Raw genomic sequence first — 17,892 nt, 5'->3', positions numbered from 1 at the left:
AATTAAATTACTATATTATGTGCCCATTAGGTGCCAAATAAAGTAACAGGGAATAGTTGTATTTAAAAAGGAGTTCAGTTCACGTAACAGAATTTACCTTAAAATGAGGGACAGTTTTTGTTTAAATTTTTTATGAATCACATGAAACAAACAAGGCAACAGTAAACATGTCGTCCCCAACAACTGATGCAGCTGTGGGGGACAATAACACTCTTCAGAAATGACTGTCAAAGCAACAAAATAGCTACGCTTTACAATGATGGGGAAAACTTGGAGATGTTATGGGGTTAAGTGGGTTCAAATCTTCCTAGAAGTCACAGAGAGGTCACAGAGGGACATGTCAAAATGCTGAATTTTAGCTCTTTAGAAAGTCTTCATTCATATAAAAAATCAGATTGATTGAATTTTCCATGTGGTCTATATTAAAGGGCACTTCATTTAATATAACAGGCTTTTAAAATGCAATATTGGTGCACAATTTCTAATTAAAATATCGGGGAACGACACGTAAATGTTCTCTATAATGTTCTATAAAATGCATAAAATGTTCTATACCATACACGTCTCCTCGCAAATTTTTACAATTATACAACAAATATCATTTTAAACAAGTCACCCGAGGTCACCATGTCAATTTCAAATAGCAAACACGTTCATGCTGTTGTCAAAGGAACCGCACCACATTTAACATCGGTACTTCACCTCCGCTTACACCTTCACTAAGCCAACACCCCCGCCCGACAACACCTTGGCAACAATGATCCACAGTAATGGAAACTCTGTTCGTTAATCTCCTTGTACCAAAACAAGACTAGAGCGCCTAATGAGAATAATGTTATAGGTATGACAGCTATGTATCTCCTTCCTCTATCCCTCTATCCATCTCTCCCCCCCTGCCTCCCTTCCTCTCTCCCTCCATCTATCCATCTCTCCCCCATGCCTCCCTTCCTCTCTCCCTCCATCTATCTCTCCCCCCTGCCTCCCTTCCTCTCTCCCTCCATCTATCTCTCCCCCCTGCCTCCCTCTCTCCCTCCATCTATCTATCTCCCCTGCCTCCCTTCCGCTCTCCCTCCATCCATCTCTCCCCCCTGCCTCCCTCCATCTCTCCCCCCTGCCTTCCTTCCTCTCTCCCTCCATCTCTCCCCCCTGCCTCCCTTCCTCTCTCCATCCATCTCTCCCCCCTGCCTCCCTTCCTCTCTCCATCCATCCATCTCTCCCCCTCTCCCCCCTGCCTCTCTTCCTCCATCTCTCTCCCCCTGTCTCCCCTCATCTCTCCCTCCATCTCTCTCCCCCCTGCCTCCATTCATCTCTCCCCCTGCCTCTCCCCCTCTCCCCCCTGCCTCCCTTCCTCTCTCCCTCCATCTATCTCTCCCCCCTGCCTCCCTTCCTCTCTCCCTCCATCTATCTCTCCCCCTCTCCCCCCTGCCTCCCTTCCTCCATCTATCTCTCCCCCTCTCCCCCCTGCCTCCCTTCCTCATCCATCTCCCCCCCTCTCCCCTGCCTCCTCCTCTCTCCCTCCATCCATCTCTCCCCCCTGCCTCCTCCTCTCTCCCTCCATCCATATCTCCCCCCTCTCCTCCTCTCTCCCTCCATCTATCTCTCCCCCTCTCTCCCCTGCCTCCCTTCCTCTCTCCCTCCATCTATACGTCCCCTGCCTCCTCCTCTGTTCCTCCATCTACAGTGGGGGAAAAAAGTATTTAGTCAGCCACCAATTGTGCAAGTTCTCCCACTTAAAAAGATGAGAGAGGCCTGTAATTTTCATCATAGGTACACGTCAACTATGACAGACAAAATGAGGGGGAAAAAATCCAGAAAATCACATTGTAGGATTTTTTATGAATTTGTTAGAAAATTATGGAGGAAAATAAGTATGTGGTCAATAACAAAAGTTTCTCAATACTTTGTTATATACCCTTTGTTGGCAATGACACAGGTCAAACGTTTTCTGTAAGTCTTCACACACTGTTGCTGGTATTTTGGCCCATTCCTCCATGCAGATCTCCTCTAGAGCAGTGATGTTTTGGGGCTGTCGCTGGGCAACACAGACTTTCAACTCCCTCCAAAGATTTTCTATGGGGTTGAGATCTGGAGACTGGCTAGGCCACTCCAGGACCTTGAAATGCTTCTTACGAAGCCACTCCTTCGTTGCCCGGGCGGTGTGTTTGGGATCATTGTCATGCTGAAAGACCCAGCTACGTTTCATCTTCAATGCCCTTGCTGATGGAAGGAGGTTTTCACTCAAAATCTCACGATACATGGCCCCATTCATTCTTTCCTTTACACGGATCAGTCGTCCTGGTCCCTTTGCAGAAAAACAGCCCCAAAGCATGATGTTTCCACCCCCATGCTTCACAGTAGGTATGGTGTTCTTTGGATGCAACTCAGCATTCTTTGTCCTCCAAACACGACGAGTTGAGTTTTTACCAAAAAGTTCTATTTTGGTTTCATCTGACCATATGACATTCTCCCAATCCTCTTCTGGATCATCCAAATGCACTCTAGCAAACTTCAGACGGGCCTGGACATGTACTGGCTTAAGCAGGGGGACACGTCTGGCACTGCAGGATTTGAGTCCCTGGCGGCATAGTGTGTTACTGATGGTAGGCTTTGTTACTTTGGTCCCAGCTCTCTGCAGGTCATTCACTGGGTCCCCCCGTGTGGTGGGATTTTTGCTCACCGTTCTTGTGATCATTTTGACCCCACAGGGTGAGATCTTGCGTGGAGCCCCAGATCGAGGGAGATTATCAGTGGTCTTGTATGTCTTCCATTTCCTAATAATTGCTCCCACAGTTGATTTCTTCAAACCAAGCTGCTTACCTATTACAGATTCAGTCTTCCCAGCCTGGTGCAGGTCTACAATTTTGTTTCTGGTGTCCTTTGACAGCTCTTTGGTCTTGGCCATAGTGGAGTTTGGAGTGTGACTGTTTGAGGTTGTGGACAGGTGTCTTTTATACTGATAACAAGTTCAAACAGGTGCCATTAATACAGGTAACGAGTGGAGGACAGAGAAGCCTCTTAAAGAAGAAGTTACAGGTCTGTGAGAGCCAGATATCTTGCTTGTTTGTAGGTGACCAAATACTTATTTTCCACCATAATTTGCAAATAAATTCATTTAAAAATCCTACAATGTGATTTTCTGGATTTATTTTCTCTCAATTTGTCTGTCATAGTTGACGTGTACCTATGATGAAAATTACAGGCCTCTCTCATCTTTTTAAGTGGGAGAACTTGCACAATACTTTTTTTTCCCCACTGTATCTCTCCCCCTCTCTCCCCTGCCGCCTCCTCTGTTCCTCCATGCATGGCTGCAGTGATGGCACCTCCTCTGTTCCTCCATGCATGGCTGCAGTGATGGCACCTCCCTGCTCATTTTCCTGGTTTCTCCTTGTACAGCGTGGGTGTGTGGAAGGGGAAGTGTGTGTGTGTGTGTGTGTGTGTGTGTGTGTGTGTGTGTGTGTGTGTGGAGGTGAGGTGCTGAAAGATGTTAAAGGCCCAGTCACTACAGGTCCATGAGAAATTGTCTGTCTCTTGTCTCCACTCTAACTAATTACCCTGACTCAGGAAGACAGAGGGCATTCTACCTACCTACACTACAGCCAGCAGCAGCAGTCACACGGATCTCTTTAGAGACTCTGTTCATCAACTAGAGTACCAACAACATCAAGTTTCTCTATGATTCACCCACTCAGAACAGTCACACTGCCCACACTACTTAGCTCTGTTTAGCAGTGTATAGGAGCATGCATGCACATATATATGAGAGAGAGAGAGAGAGAGAGAGAGAGAGAGAGAGAGAGAGAGAGAGAGAGAGAGAGAGAGAGAGAGAGAGAGAGAGAGATTGAGTGTCAGTTTAGCAAATGTCTGGACTGGAGTGTATATAAAGAGACAGTATGTCGGTGTGATAAGGAATAAATGACTAGAAAGGAAAGGACAAGTGGAATATTGCCAATGTCTGCACATGCAAGGTTGGAGGTAACTACAATAGCGAAATCATCCAGAGCCAGTTGATTTCAAGTTTCTGTGTTAAACTACTTCTGAATGAGAACATGTTTTGTCAGCTGAATTCATTGGAGAGATACCGGAGGACGGGTGTTGGAATACCTCCCGTATCCACCCACTGGCCGGAACCACACAGACACAATGAACTGAATGAAAAAGGAAGGACAATTCTTATAACAGACAACAGTGACCAAAACGACATGTACATTCACTCCCACACAATGTCCTTGTTTGAAATCCAAAATTCAGTTAGACAGAAAGCACAGGAACAAGCTGAGAGAACAATCCTCCCATTTTATCACAGACAACAGTTTGGGGGCATCTCAATAGTTTGAAGTTGCTTCTGTGCCTCCCGTCCTTTAAAGTAAAGGACACTGAAATGAGTTCAGTGTAAGGTGGGATGCATTTCCTCACTCTATTACCCATTGTTGAACTCACTGAACTGAACCCACTGGTGTGTGTGTGTGTGATCTCGCTATCTGTACATACACATTCCTCTATAATGACCTCGATGTACTCCAGCTAGCCTTAAGCGTCACACACATGTGAATGTGCACACACACAAGTAATGGAACTAGGGCTGACCCAGACTAAAAATAATCTTGGTCGACCGAAAATCGTTTGTTCTTTCAACCAATCGATTGCTAGAAATGTTTTAATGTGTATTTCTCCTTATATAGACATATCCAGTAGCGACGCGTCATTCAGGGCAGGTCGGGCAGAACTGACCTGTTTAGCTAAAAAAAGTTGTTGTTGCCTGTTTTGCATGTTATTTTGGCATTAATACGTGTCACATATCAGTTTGAAAACAATGTAAAAAAAGAAGTTAATAAAGCTGCATACAAACATGGTCTCTTTTTTTGCTTTCGTCCGGGTTAGGGGAGGGTTTGGCTGGCCGGGATGTCCTTGTCTCTTTGTGCTCTAGCGACTCCTTGTGGCGGGCCGGGCAACTGCAAGCGGTCTTTGGTCGTCATTTCTACAGTGTTTCCTCCGACACATTGGAGCGGCTGGCTTCTGGGTTAAGCGAGCAGTGTGTCAAGAAGCAGTGCGACCTTCGCCGAGTCCATTGGTGGAGTTGCACCGATGAGACAAGATCGTGACTACCAATTGGATATCACGAAAAAGGGGGTAACGCCAGGGGCCAGAAAAGTTTGAATACATTGGCCATGCTGTCAATCCAACATGACTCCTGCTGCGTTCAAAACAACTGGAAACTCGGTACTGGGAAATCTCAGACTTCAGTGAGTTCAAGACAACTGGGAACTCGGATAAAACTAGCTCCGACTGGGAAAATATGGAAAATAATTTTGAACGGTCATCCAACTATGAATTCCAAGTCGGGATTTCGGACTTCTTTCTACAGCCCACAAAAAGGACCGCCGCGCCACCTTCCTGTTCAAGTGAGCACAGCACAACAAGGTGAGTCCAAAAATGGCTTAATATGCCAGGGAGATATGAACAATGAGAACTGAGTTTTTAGGTGTTGTGACTTCATGTATGTAACTTGTAATATAAATATTGAAGATCAGGCAAAGCTGGATTGTTGCCTAGCAGTTTCTCGGGCCCCGTGTAGCTCAGTTGGTAGAGCATGGCGCTTGCAACGCTAGGGTTGTGGGTTTGTTTCCCGCGGGGGGCCAGTATGAAAAATGTATGCACTCTCTAACTGTAAGTCGCTCTGGATAAGAGCGTCTGCTATATGACTAAAATGTAAAAATGAGATATGTATACTGTAACTAAGAATGTAATACTAAGTGTAAGTAAGCTGTTAGTAGCCCATGTGCCTCACCCTAATCATTTGGTAACTTTTCCCCTCATAATTTATATAATATAATATGCCATTTAGCAGACGCTTTTATCCAAAGTGACTTACAGTCATGCGTGCATAATTTTTTTTTTTGTGTGTATGGGTGGTCCCGGGGATCGAACCCACTACCTTGGCGTTACAAGCGCCGTGCTCTACCAGCTGACTTGGTGGTGCACATGTAGCCTATAGCCTGTTTTAGAGAAATGTAATCATTGAATATTGTAAGATATTTTATTGTCTGCTTATATGCCCCCTTTAATTATCCTACGGTTCTGACTTGGTGTACAGGGAGAATACTGTAAGAACGGCCCATGTTCTGAATTCCTGCAATGTACATTTAAAAAGTGCTGAACAAATTGTTATATTGACTACGTCCGTCCTAGCTCGCTCATTAATGTCTTAATCCAAATTACGGATTGCCTCTTATCCGCTCGTCGTCCCATTATGCCATAGTTTTTACATCTCAAATGTCAGTAGAATCATTTTTACATTTACATTTTAGTCATTTAGCTTACGCTCTTATCCAGAGCGACTTACAGTTAGTTTCATACCGGACCCCCGTGGGAAACGAACCCACAACCCTGGCGTTGCAAGCACCATGCTCTACCACATCTGTTTAAGCAAGTCAGCCATTTCAGCTATGTTTTTCGCTGCCCGACAAAGCTCAGCTGATAGTCAGGTGTAGCAGTGGTAAGGATTCACTACATGGTGCTGAAAAGAAAGCTCTGCTGTTGGGACAGCTTTATGTAGGCCCTAACAGTTTGTGGACACCGTTATAGTGCAAGTAATGTATTGTTTAGTGTTGTGGCATTGCTGGCATGCATTAAAAAAAATAGATTTACACGCTAAAATCGCCACTGGACACACCTTATGTGTTTTAATTAAATATACTATGTGCATTGAGCTTATCTGATGCTTAAGATTACGGTTTAATGCCTCAAGAGGGCGCCAGTGATCTAGATGACCAGAAGAAGAAAAAACTTTACCTGATCCAACTATTCTCCTCCCGCTCCTGCTGGCTTTCGCAGATTCTGCCAGTACTCTCCTGAAGTTGCCGGTAATAGGCTACACGAGGAGTCGGCAACCTTTCTCATGTGGAATGCCAATTTATCTAACCATTTCTACCGATCTGTGTGCCAGTCATGGTTTTCATATGCACCTTTTCGTGAAACAGTTTCATTTCATTTATAATAACGTCTTAATATCTCAAAATCATTGTCATGTGGTTAACCAAAATTCTATCCAAATCTAAATGAAAATGATACAAACCTAAAAAGTTACTTCTATTGCCATTGCCAATTATGTAAAAATAGCCTGCATAAAGCCAACAAATAAAAACATTGCAGCCTGCATCTGGAAAATATCCTGATTAAAAATAAATATCCTATAAACCACATTGGCTACATGTGGCCTGTCTGCAACGAACTTGAAACATTGTATCAACTATTAACTGGGTCCGGCCCAAAGCTTGCACTAGCGAACTTGCAACATTGTATAAAAATATTCTGGGCCCTCAGAGTTTCCTGAGCCAGCGAGCGCGGGACAGACACAGCTGTAGGCTATTTGCGCAAGGGATAAGAAGCAGCGCTTGACTTGGGCAGGAGCTCCCCAGAGCTGAGTATCGGCACCGCAAATGTTCTACTGCTTGAGCTCCTGTTCCTCTTATAGAATATTAGCTCAAAAGTATTGTGGAGCTCCTGCACCTAAATATAAACAGTACCAGCACCCAAAATGAGTACCGGAACCTATTTCAGTCCAAGTCACGCACTGATAAGAAACCTATTTTACGACGTTTCCACTGGATCAGAGCATGACATTTTTCCCTTTCACGTTGAGTGGTTATCGAAAGGGAGAGAGCTGGAAAGATTTTTCAAATACATTGAGGAACTATTGTAATTCTCAATGGATGTAAAAAATAAAGCTCCACAGGTCATTAGTGGTGGTGCGTTAAGCCAATCAGAAATACTATCAGATCCCCAAATGGGCACATTTACATGCATACATTTGCGCGCGGGCCAGGTAGCCTATAGTCCTACTTCGATGCGTGCGCGTCCTTACTCAACATTGACAGGAGTGCTCCAAACAAAAGACAATTACTAAATTGACAGAACTCATCAATGTAATTAAATAAACCAAAACGTGTTTCTCACAAGTGTAGCATAGGTTGTGCACTCTGCAAACAATGTGTCCACTCCGACAATGAGAACAGGAAGACTTGAATAATAATATTGAATGCATTAAAATAAAGACCGTAACCAAAGTAACAAACATTGTAGATGAGAAATTATAGGAATTAACGGTAAACGTACAACTGGTGATATATGTAATGGGGAATTGATATACACTAAATGGGAGGTGCATGGAGATGCGGTACAGAGCTCGATTTGGCCTCTGCATGCCTCTTGAGGCGCCGCAATTGCGTCACACCCTCCTTATGGAGCCCCCTACCACATTTTCGAATCAAGCATAAATTGGCTTTTAGTCTAGGCCTCCGCAATGGATTAGTTCACTGAGATGGGCACAAATATATATATTTGTCACAGCTCAAATAAAACAATGTCGGTCGACCATCAGCCTAATGATCAAACAATCGACCAGTCGACTAATTGGGGTCAGCCCTAAATGGAACTCCTTCACGCTGCGCTAGAATAACACTAGCATCTATCATCCTCATAAAGACGCACACACACACACACACACACACACACACACACGTCTCATTTATTAGGCCTTCTCAGGGTATAATAACACACTAATAAGGAAAGTGCTCGCTCGCCCCCTCCACCTCCAAGGAGAGAGACTCATTTCTCTGCTCGACTCGCGACACCTGGGACTGCAATCAACACTGCTTCCACCGCCCGTCCGTCAGACACGGCTGCCACGGCAACTGTGTTCCCGACGACGGCTCTACGGTCCGAGGAGTGTGTCCCGGTGACAGGCCTGTTTCTCACTTAGCCCCAACCACACTGGGAGAATACATCACAGCAAGGTACCGCTTTAGAATTCATTAGGGTGCGCTCCTTGGAGAACGCATTACGTCTCGAAAGGCTCGGCCGGTCACAGCAGATCAACTGATTGTGTGTTTTGGTTTGAACGGGGGCAACTCGTCGATGAAACTCACCAAGCCAAAGTAGTAGTGATATTTTATGCAAACATTTATGCAGCGCGTACCGGGATGCTCCCGCACATATCAATGGTGTTTGATATGGCTTTCTGGCTCAGTAAGGGTGATTGGATGAAGGGAGGGAAGGAGAGATGGATGAACGAAGGGAGACATGAAAGGAGAGAGGGAAGAAAGGAGAGGGATGGAGGGAGGAGAGGAGAGAGGGATGGAGGTAGTACCTTCAGTGGGGTTGACGGCCTCCGGTAAACAGTCCCAGGGGAGGGTCCAGGAGCGGCGAGGATGAGGGGAGAAGACGGCCTCGATACCACTCTCCTGCGGGGAACACACACACGCGGACACACACACACCATCAAGGTTACCATAGAAACTTCTCTCTCAGAGCCTCCAAGGTCTTTCCGGTCTCAACAAGCAGTAATGAAGCGGTTTACAGAGAGTAGGGACCGCTCCTCCACCCTGACCGCTGTTTCCAATCTGAAGAACCACCTGAGGACAAGACTGCTTTTTCTTTTCAATACTTTGTTCTCTCTCGTTCTCTCCCTGTAGAGAACACACACAGTCTGGTTGGTTGGCCTGGTTACCTGGCTCATAGGGGGATGCAGGTGTTCTCCAGAGGGAAGTAGGAGTCTCCTGTAAGACCACTGAAGAGCTACATATTACAGGTAATGAGCAGTGGATAGGGACAAACATTGCATCTTTGCACACTGTCCTTTTGGATACTGGATAAAAGTGTTATAAAAGCTTACTTCACCAAGAACATTCCTCATCAAAAGCTTGCAAGATATTAGAAGAAGTAGCATTATTAAGAATTACCTTTTATCTTTCATTAGTACAAAACACTGCTCTCTTTCTCCAGGCATAAAAGGGCAGTTGTTTTTCTAAAACGGCATATTAGATCACCAAGGACATTCTTCATCGGAATCAAAAGCTTTGACCTAACCTTCCTTGGCAGTCAATCAGAGGGAACATTTTAAACTATAAACGTGACCTTGAAAAGGCTGCCGTTCTGTGTCGTTGTTGTTGGGTAACAAAAACAAAATGGCCTCTTGAACCAGTTCCAAGCTTGTGCACTCTAGCGTAGGAGACAGTAGGTACATACTGAAGAGATACATTTGGAACCTGTCACTCGTATTTCTCAGTGCACCTGGCAAGAGGCCTTTGGAAGACTGGCAGGCACACAGAGAGCTGGGGGAAACAGGCTTTATGACTGACAGACATCACTGTGTGTGTCAATCTTCTCCCTCACTACAGTGTGTGTGTGTGTGTGTGTGTGAGTGAGAGAAATAGGAAGATAAGGTGAGCCAGCTCTGTATAAAATTATATATTCAGCTTCACAGTAGGAGGGAACTTATAGACATACCTGGATAATGGTGCTGGAGGAGAAGGCTGCCGTTTTACAGCCCCCTAACCAACTGTGCTATTATGTTTTCAAGGGTTTGTAAGTAAGCATTTCACTGTAAGGTCTATACCTGTTGTATTCGGTGCATGTGGACAATAAAATTGGATTTAGATTGTTGGTGTGGTGGACAGATGAGATGTAGTGCTGGCTTTGGTAAGCTGCAGTGAGGGATAGCATGTCACACTGTTGGAGCCTAGCCCTCTGTCTCATTCTGTCTCATTCTCCCTCTCTTGTAGGCCTCTCTCTGTGCCCTGGGCTGGCCTCTATACACACACAGGCCCCTTGGCTCCACCCAGGTCTCTCTCTGTACCCTGGGCTGGCCTCTATACACACACAGGCCCCTTGGCTCCACCCAGGCCTCTCTCTGTGCCCTGGGCTGGCCTCTATACACACACACACAGGCACCTTGGCTCCACCCAGGCCTCTCTCTGTGCCCTGGACTGGCCTCTATACACACACAGGCACCTTGGCTCCACCCAGGCCTCTCTCTGTGCCCTGGGCTGGCCTCTATACACACACACACAGGCACCTTTGCTCCACCAAGGCCTCTCCCTGTGCCCTGGGCTGGCCTCTATACACACACACAGGCACCTTGGCTCCACCAAGGCCTCTCCCTGTGCCCTGGGCTGGCCTCTATACACACACACAGGCCCCTTGGCTCCACCAAGACCCAGACCGTACAACAGCTGCACTCCAGTCCTGCCGGTGACGACCACACAAACACATGTACACACACAAAGCCAACCAGCATCGCAATCCGTCTGGGCAGGCGAGGGACGGCAGTATTTATATGTGTGTGTGTGTGTTCGTATGCCGGTGCTCATATCTCTGTGCTCGTATGTCAGTGAGTGTTCCAACTGTGTGCACCTGTGTCTACTCCATAGTCGACCAGGGTTGAATATCACATTCTAAGAGGGCAACTTGTTATCAACATTTACGATTGGCTGATGCACTTCCTGCCGTTGTTGGATATCATATCTGTGTGGCCAGCAGGAAATCTCTGATTTATACTTGGGACCAGCCGTGCCAGAGAACAGTGAGGGTGTTCAGGGTTAGGAAGGTTTGAGCCAGCTGAGGAATCAGTTTCCTGCCTTGACAGCTGTGTCTGTTTATGTCCCGTTGAAACCACTACTCAATAACGTGTTCCAGGCAGTCATTTGGAGTCCAGCGCTAACCGTGCTAACAGCGCTAGCAATTACATCCTGAAAGGCTGTAGGCTATATTGAGAGTGTGGAGTAATTATGCTAGCGGGTGTGTACTACTGTATTGTTTTTATTCAAATCAAAGTCTGGGGGAAAAGTGAAAGATGTGCACTCTATAAAGTGGTGGCAAATATGAAAGTGGCTTATGGGGTGAAATATTCGACTTCAATTTGATTACCTGTGGTTCTCTCAACACTATAATATATACTGTTTGAAAAAGGATAACATAATTACTTATCCTAAACTGTTCTCCATATTATAATCAATTCAATTAATGAGGAATGCTAGGGAAAGTATTACATTTAAAGTCTATAATTTTTATAAGCATGATTTACATTTCAAAAAGAGCTATGAATATTTAGAACGTACAGATTTTAAAAAAAAGAAAACCAGCAAATAAATTCTGTAATTCATGCATCTGCGACTGTCACAACGTCCGTTGTCGTGGTTACTGGGCTGCTACATCAACAAATCCAAATCCATCTGTGACTAGACCGTGCAGGACTTCTAAAATTCTCCGACAGAATGACCTACTTTTATTTCGTCACACTCACAACCGTAAACTATTTTACCTTGTAAATAATGACGTTGTTGTGGTGGGTTTATTTTCCTGTAACATTGAATAAAAAGTAGCTAAAGTTCAGACGTCGTCAGCTATACTCTGGTCGTTATTTGAACTGGCTAGCCAGCTAGCAATTTAGCAAACAATGAACCAAACTATTGTTTAGAAAGTAGCTTTGAGTTGCCTGGCTTGCTATGTTGACATTTACTCAATTATTTTTAAACGGATGGGTTTATTGGTGTTCAAATATAGCTGCTGATGTCATGCAGAGGCTGTCGTTTTGTATTTATAGTTTTTCATAATGACAAGTTTGATGTTGGGACGAAAATAGAATGTTTATGATGTCACAGCGATAGACCAACTGCAAACCAGCCTTTATGCTTCGAACACAGACAGTGCTTTGCATTTTGGTACACCAGAAGTACATTAATTTCCAATGGAACGTTGCGTTTGCCTTTCTGTGTGGTGCATACGTTGGATTTATCGAACGTATGCGTCAAACTGTATGCATTAACGGGTTGACAGAAATGGTGGCAGAAGGTGAATGTTGACCTTTTGTTGCGCACATAACTAGATGATGCTGCATACTATTTTGCGCAATAACACAGTCGGTGTGTTCAAAGCGTTAAAGTAAGAACGCAACAGCAAGGACGCAATTATCTGTGAGAAAGCGTTAAATTATAGGAAGCAGGCTAATTTGACAACCAATTGGAATGCATAAATCATTTATCGTTGCAGCTCAGGGACACAGTAGGAAGAGTGAGTATAAAGGGACAGTTGTGTGTGTGTGTGCGCATGTGAAGTGCCTAGAGGCATTCAAGAGAGAGAAAGGCGCTGCTGCTAGAGAGCATGTGACAGCTTTACTGAAACGTTCAATGTGCCTCCTCATCTAATCTTCCCAAAAGAGACAGTGGGAATGAATGAGGGAAGAGTTGAGAGAGAGAGAGACAGACAGACAGACAGACAGACAGACGGAGGGGGAGACTGATTCAAAAATATTCAATTACTTTGAGTTTAGTCATTGTGGGCCTGGGGCCTCCAACGAAGTGCACCTCCTTGATCGTCCCCAGGCTTTCCTGATTCGCTTGGCTGGGCTGTTGTGCCTCAGCTGTGGTTGGGGGGCCGGTGGTGGGGGCCTTGGGGGTGGAGAGGGCCATCCCACAGGCCTGGGCTGCCCTGGGGACCCCGGGGACTTCCTGGACCTGGAGGTACCAGCGCAGCAGGAGAGGCAGCTGGGACAGCGCGCTGGCGTTGTGGCTCTGGAGGGAGCTCTGTGGTATAGGAGGAGGAGGAGGAAGGGAAGACAGGGGCCTGAGTCAGTTAAGTGATTCATCAGAAGTGTCATCTCCACTGAACCAAGAGCCCAGGTTCCACCAGGCTGATCCCCTCCACTCATCACCTCTCTGGAGATGGAGGGAGAGGGAGGGAGATAGAAAGACAGGCACTGAGAAAGGCCAGGTTGGGGGAGGGGGAGAGAGAGCAAGAGAGAGAGAGAGATGGACAGCTGTATAGGGGGGTGTGTGTGTGTGGGGGGGGGGGGGGGGGGGGGTTAGTTATTTTATCCTTGTGGGGACCTAAAATCCCCAAAAGTTCCTCTTGGGGACATTTCCCACGTGCCCATGAGGACAAGGGCTATTTTAAGCTTAGGGTTTAGGGTTACAATTAAGGTTAGGGTTAGAATTAGGGTAAGGGGCTAGTGGTTAGGGGTTAGTGTTATGGTAAGGGTTAGGTTTAGGGAAAATAGGATTTTGAATGGAAATTAATTTTAGGTTCCCACGAGGATAGAAGAACATAACGTGTGTGTATGTGTTTCCGAGAGAGAGAGAGAGAGAGAGAGAGAGAGAAACAGACAGAGCGTAGAAAGAGAAAGAGGTGACAGTAGATAAAGCCAAGGGTCTTTTCTCTGGCTCTCTGTCCTGTGGATCTGTGGATAGACAGCGGTGGCGGTGTGGCAGAGGAGAGGAGACATGCTAGGCTGAGTGTGAAACTGGAAACCACTGGAGCTCAGCTGACCCCTAAGAGCCTCATTGTGAGAACTTCACTTCATTCCAATCCCAGGCTACAGCTATGAGAACAGGAGGAGAGAGGGAAGAGAAGAGGAGAGAGACCCTGTCGACCGCTTGGCTCCGAGGCATAATAGATCGATAACTAATACCTCATAAACCCCCAAACCACCAAAACAACACTAAACTAAATATGAGAAATCGATAAGTAAATAGTTCCCAGGAGAATTCAGCGAGGGCAGATGGGTTATAAATCACTGGTGCAGATATGAAGCTGCATCTACTTTCCAAATGAAAATAACTTTCTTTTACAAACTAACTTGATGATAAACTACAATAAGTGATCGGCAGCAAATCTCATCCTTTCAACACCACTCTCGCAGCCTAATTTCTCACAGCCTAATTTCCGATCTGTCTCAGTGACAATTACATTATTTCAAAATCAGCACGTCGAACCACACATGATCCCAAAGCAGGTTCATTGAAATGCATTTCAACCAACTACATTTAAAATGGACCCATTTGTCATTGTGGTGTTATCACCCATAGCCAGGTGGACCACCTTTGAAAATGGAGACTGTGCCAAACACACACACAGTGCCAAGAGACAGTCTTAGGAAGGCACTGTTCTGCCTGGTTTCCACTGTATAAAGCCTCTCTGGGTGTACAGGTACCACCTGACGAGACATTCAATGTAGCAGGGCGTCATGCATCATTCCAGAGGCCTTCATAATGTGGTTGCCACGGCAACAGGTGTAAATACCCAACTGAGGCAGCAGGTGATGACGGGACAATAGGGTAATATGCTACTGTTAAAATAAAATGTGCCACACACTCAGAGCTACCAATTGTCTAAAACTAGCATGGAGACTAGACAGGCCTGGGAAATGGAAGTTGCAGAAAGATTGCAGAAACACAATTACAAGAGAAGTGCTGGTAGTTTACATAATTTATTTAGCGACCAGCAGAAAGGAGGCTCGGTCCATGGAATATAAATCAAGTGCATAATGCAAGAATTCTGTAGCCTAAAGCAAGAATTCTGTAGCCTGAGTCCCAGATCTGTTTGTGCTGTCTTGCCAGTGACAGCAATGAAGTTGGAAAGACAGCACAAACTGATCTAGGACTCAGGCTAAGAGTTCTGGACTATAACTTCCCTTCAAATATACAGTACCAGTCAAAGGTTCGGACACACCTACTCATTCAAGGGTTTTTCTTTATTTGTACTATTTTCTACATTGTAGAATAATAGTGAAGACATCAAAATATGAAATAACACATATGGAATCATGTAGTAACCAAAAAAGTGTTAAACAAATCAAAATATATTATATATTTGAGATTCTTCAAATAGCCACCCTATGACAGCTTTGCACACTCTTGGCATTCTCTCAACCAGGTTCACCTGGAATGCTTTTCCAACAGTCTTGAAGGAGTTCCCACATATGCTGAGCACTTGTTGGCTGCTTTTCCTTCACTCTGCAGTCCAACTCATCCCAAACCATCTCAATTGGGTTAAGGTCGGGGGATTGTGGAGGCTAGGTAATCTGATGCTGCACTCCATCCCTCTCCTTCTTGGTCAAATAGCCCTTACACAGCCTGGAGTTGTGTTGGGTCATTGTTTTGTTGAAAAACAAATGATAGTCCCACTAAGCCCAAACCAGATGGGATGGCGTATCGCTGCAGAATGCTGTAGTAGCCATGCTGGTTAAGTGTGCCTTGAATTCTAAATAAATCACTGACTGTGTCACCAGCAAAGCACCCCCACACCATAACATCTCCTCCTCCATGCTTTACGGTGGGAACTACACCCGCGGAGATCATCCGTTCACCCACACCGTGTTTCACAAAGACACGGCGGTTTGAACCAAAAATCTCCAAGTTGGACTCCAGAACAAAGGACAAATTTCCACCGGTCTAATGTCCATTGCTCGTGTTTCTTGGCCCAAGCAGGTCTCTTCTTCTTATTGGTGTCCTTTACTAGTGTTTTCTTTGCAGCAATTCGACCATGAAGGCCTGATTCACATAGTCCCCTATGAACAGTTGATGTTGAGATGTGTCTGTGGCTTGAACTCCGTGAAGCATTTATTTGGGCTGCAATTTCTGAGGCTGGTAACTAATGAACTTATCCTCAGCAGCAGAGGTAACTCTGGGTCTTCCATTCCTGTGGTGGTCATCATGAGAGTCAGTTTCATCATAGTGCTTGATGGTTTTTGCGACGTTATTGAAATGTTCTGTATTGACTGACCTTCATGTCTTAAAGTAATGATGGACTGTCATTTCTCTTTGCTTATTTGAACTGTTCTTGCCATAATATGGACTTGGTCTTTTACCAAATAGGGCTATCTTCTGTATACCCCCACCCCCTACCTTGTCACAACACAACTGATTGTCTCAAACGCATTAAGAAGGAAAGAAATTCCACAAATTCACTTTAAAGAAGGCACACCTGTTAATTGAAATGGATTCCAGGTGACTACCTCATGAAGCTGGTTGAGAGAATGCCAAGAGTGTGCAAAGCTCTCATCAAGGCAACGGGTGGCTTTTTGAAAAATCTCAAATATAAAATATATTTTGACTTGTTTAACACTTATTTGGTTACTACATGATTCCATATGTGTTATTTCATAGTTTTGATGTCTTCACTATTATTCTACAATGTAGAAAATAGTAAAAATAGAGAAAAACCCTTGAATGAGCAGGTGTGTCCAAACTTTTGACTGGTAGTGTATAACTAACAGATAATCTCCAAGGGACTTCCTTACCAGGTATTGATGGATACACGGCAGCAACACCACATCAGTCAGAGTGAAGTACAGCCCCTCAGCAAACACATGCTCCAGCGGCGGCAGCTCTGTGGTCCTCACTTTCCTGATGTCAGAGCTCTCCCTAGTGGTCGTGGACGGAACTGCACCACTATGCACGGACAGCTTGGCCAGGGCTGCTCGGAGTTCTAGCCTGTCGGTGGACTGCGAATCCTGGGGCTGGGTGACGTCTGTCCCTTGGTCCTCCTGGAGGTCCTGAGAGGTTTTCTTCTGGTTCTTTTTCTTCTGCTGCTGGAGCTTCTGCCGGCGGATCTTGTCGTCGTTGTGCACCTTGACGGGCTCGCCTAGTGTCTTTTCGAGGTTGAGGAGGGCAGAGGGGAGGTGCAGGGATGGGTTGGTGGGCTGCCGGAGGTGGGCCTCCACTGCCGAGGGGATACTGAGCTCACACAGCCTGGTCCACTGGCTCACCTATAAGGGAGAGGAGGAACAGGCATTCATTATGACTAATATTTTTGTCAATGGTGTAGAGTTTTATTTTTATACAGCAGTACTGTGTGTCCAAGACAACTAGCGGACAAATTTATCCCATCTTATTCACTAGCTCATAAAAAATCACTTTGGGAGAATATAAGATTCACTTGGTTTTCCAATGGGAAAGCTCCTATGGAAGTGTGAGAATATAACTATACCAAAAATAAATAAAAAATAAACAAAAACACTCCTGTCATATATACACTAAAACAGAATCATTCATAGTTTTGCTAATGGCACTGCATGCATATGATAATAATTTAGTGTTGCCCCTTACCTCAGCGCAGGCCTTCAGACAGGTCTTCTTGAACCCTAGAAGTGATGCTGCATCCTTCCTACTGGGGTCTGCCTCACAGGTCCTATCTATAATATGCCTGAGCACCACAGCCAGCCCGGCCCTGCAGTACCTCCCAGTCTCATCCAGTACCGCGGGGAGACGGCAGCCCCTCACCAACACAGGCAAGTCCTCGACATGGACCATCGAGACAGCTAAAGACTCTGGTACCTGT

General features: G+C 45.4%; 1 protein-coding gene across 2 annotated transcripts in view; it reads right to left on the bottom strand.

The window, feature by feature from the left end:
* The window catches only part of gstcd (glutathione S-transferase, C-terminal domain containing), a 56,908-nt gene that overhangs the window by 38,199 nt on the left and 817 nt on the right, over window positions 1–17,892 (bottom strand). For both annotated transcript variants that reach the window (XM_084188639.1, XM_084188640.1), the window contains exons 3-6: window positions 17,661–17,888; window positions 16,853–17,320; window positions 13,095–13,358; window positions 9,146–9,239 (exon numbers count right to left, since the gene is read on the bottom strand). In XM_084188639.1, the coding sequence (XP_084044765.1) occupies window positions 9,146–9,239; window positions 13,095–13,358; window positions 16,853–17,320; window positions 17,661–17,888 (1,054 nt within the window). The remainder of the gene's footprint in view (window positions 1–9,145; window positions 9,240–13,094; window positions 13,359–16,852; window positions 17,321–17,660; window positions 17,889–17,892) is intronic.

The sequence above is a fragment of the Coregonus lavaretus genome (assembly GCF_964263955.1).
Source record: "Coregonus lavaretus genome assembly, contig: SUPER_35_unloc_1, whole genome shotgun sequence".
Taxonomy (NCBI): Eukaryota; Metazoa; Chordata; class Actinopteri; order Salmoniformes; family Salmonidae; genus Coregonus; species Coregonus lavaretus.
The sequence above is the reverse complement of the archived record's forward strand: the minus strand, read 5'-3'. Positions and strand labels throughout refer to the sequence as shown.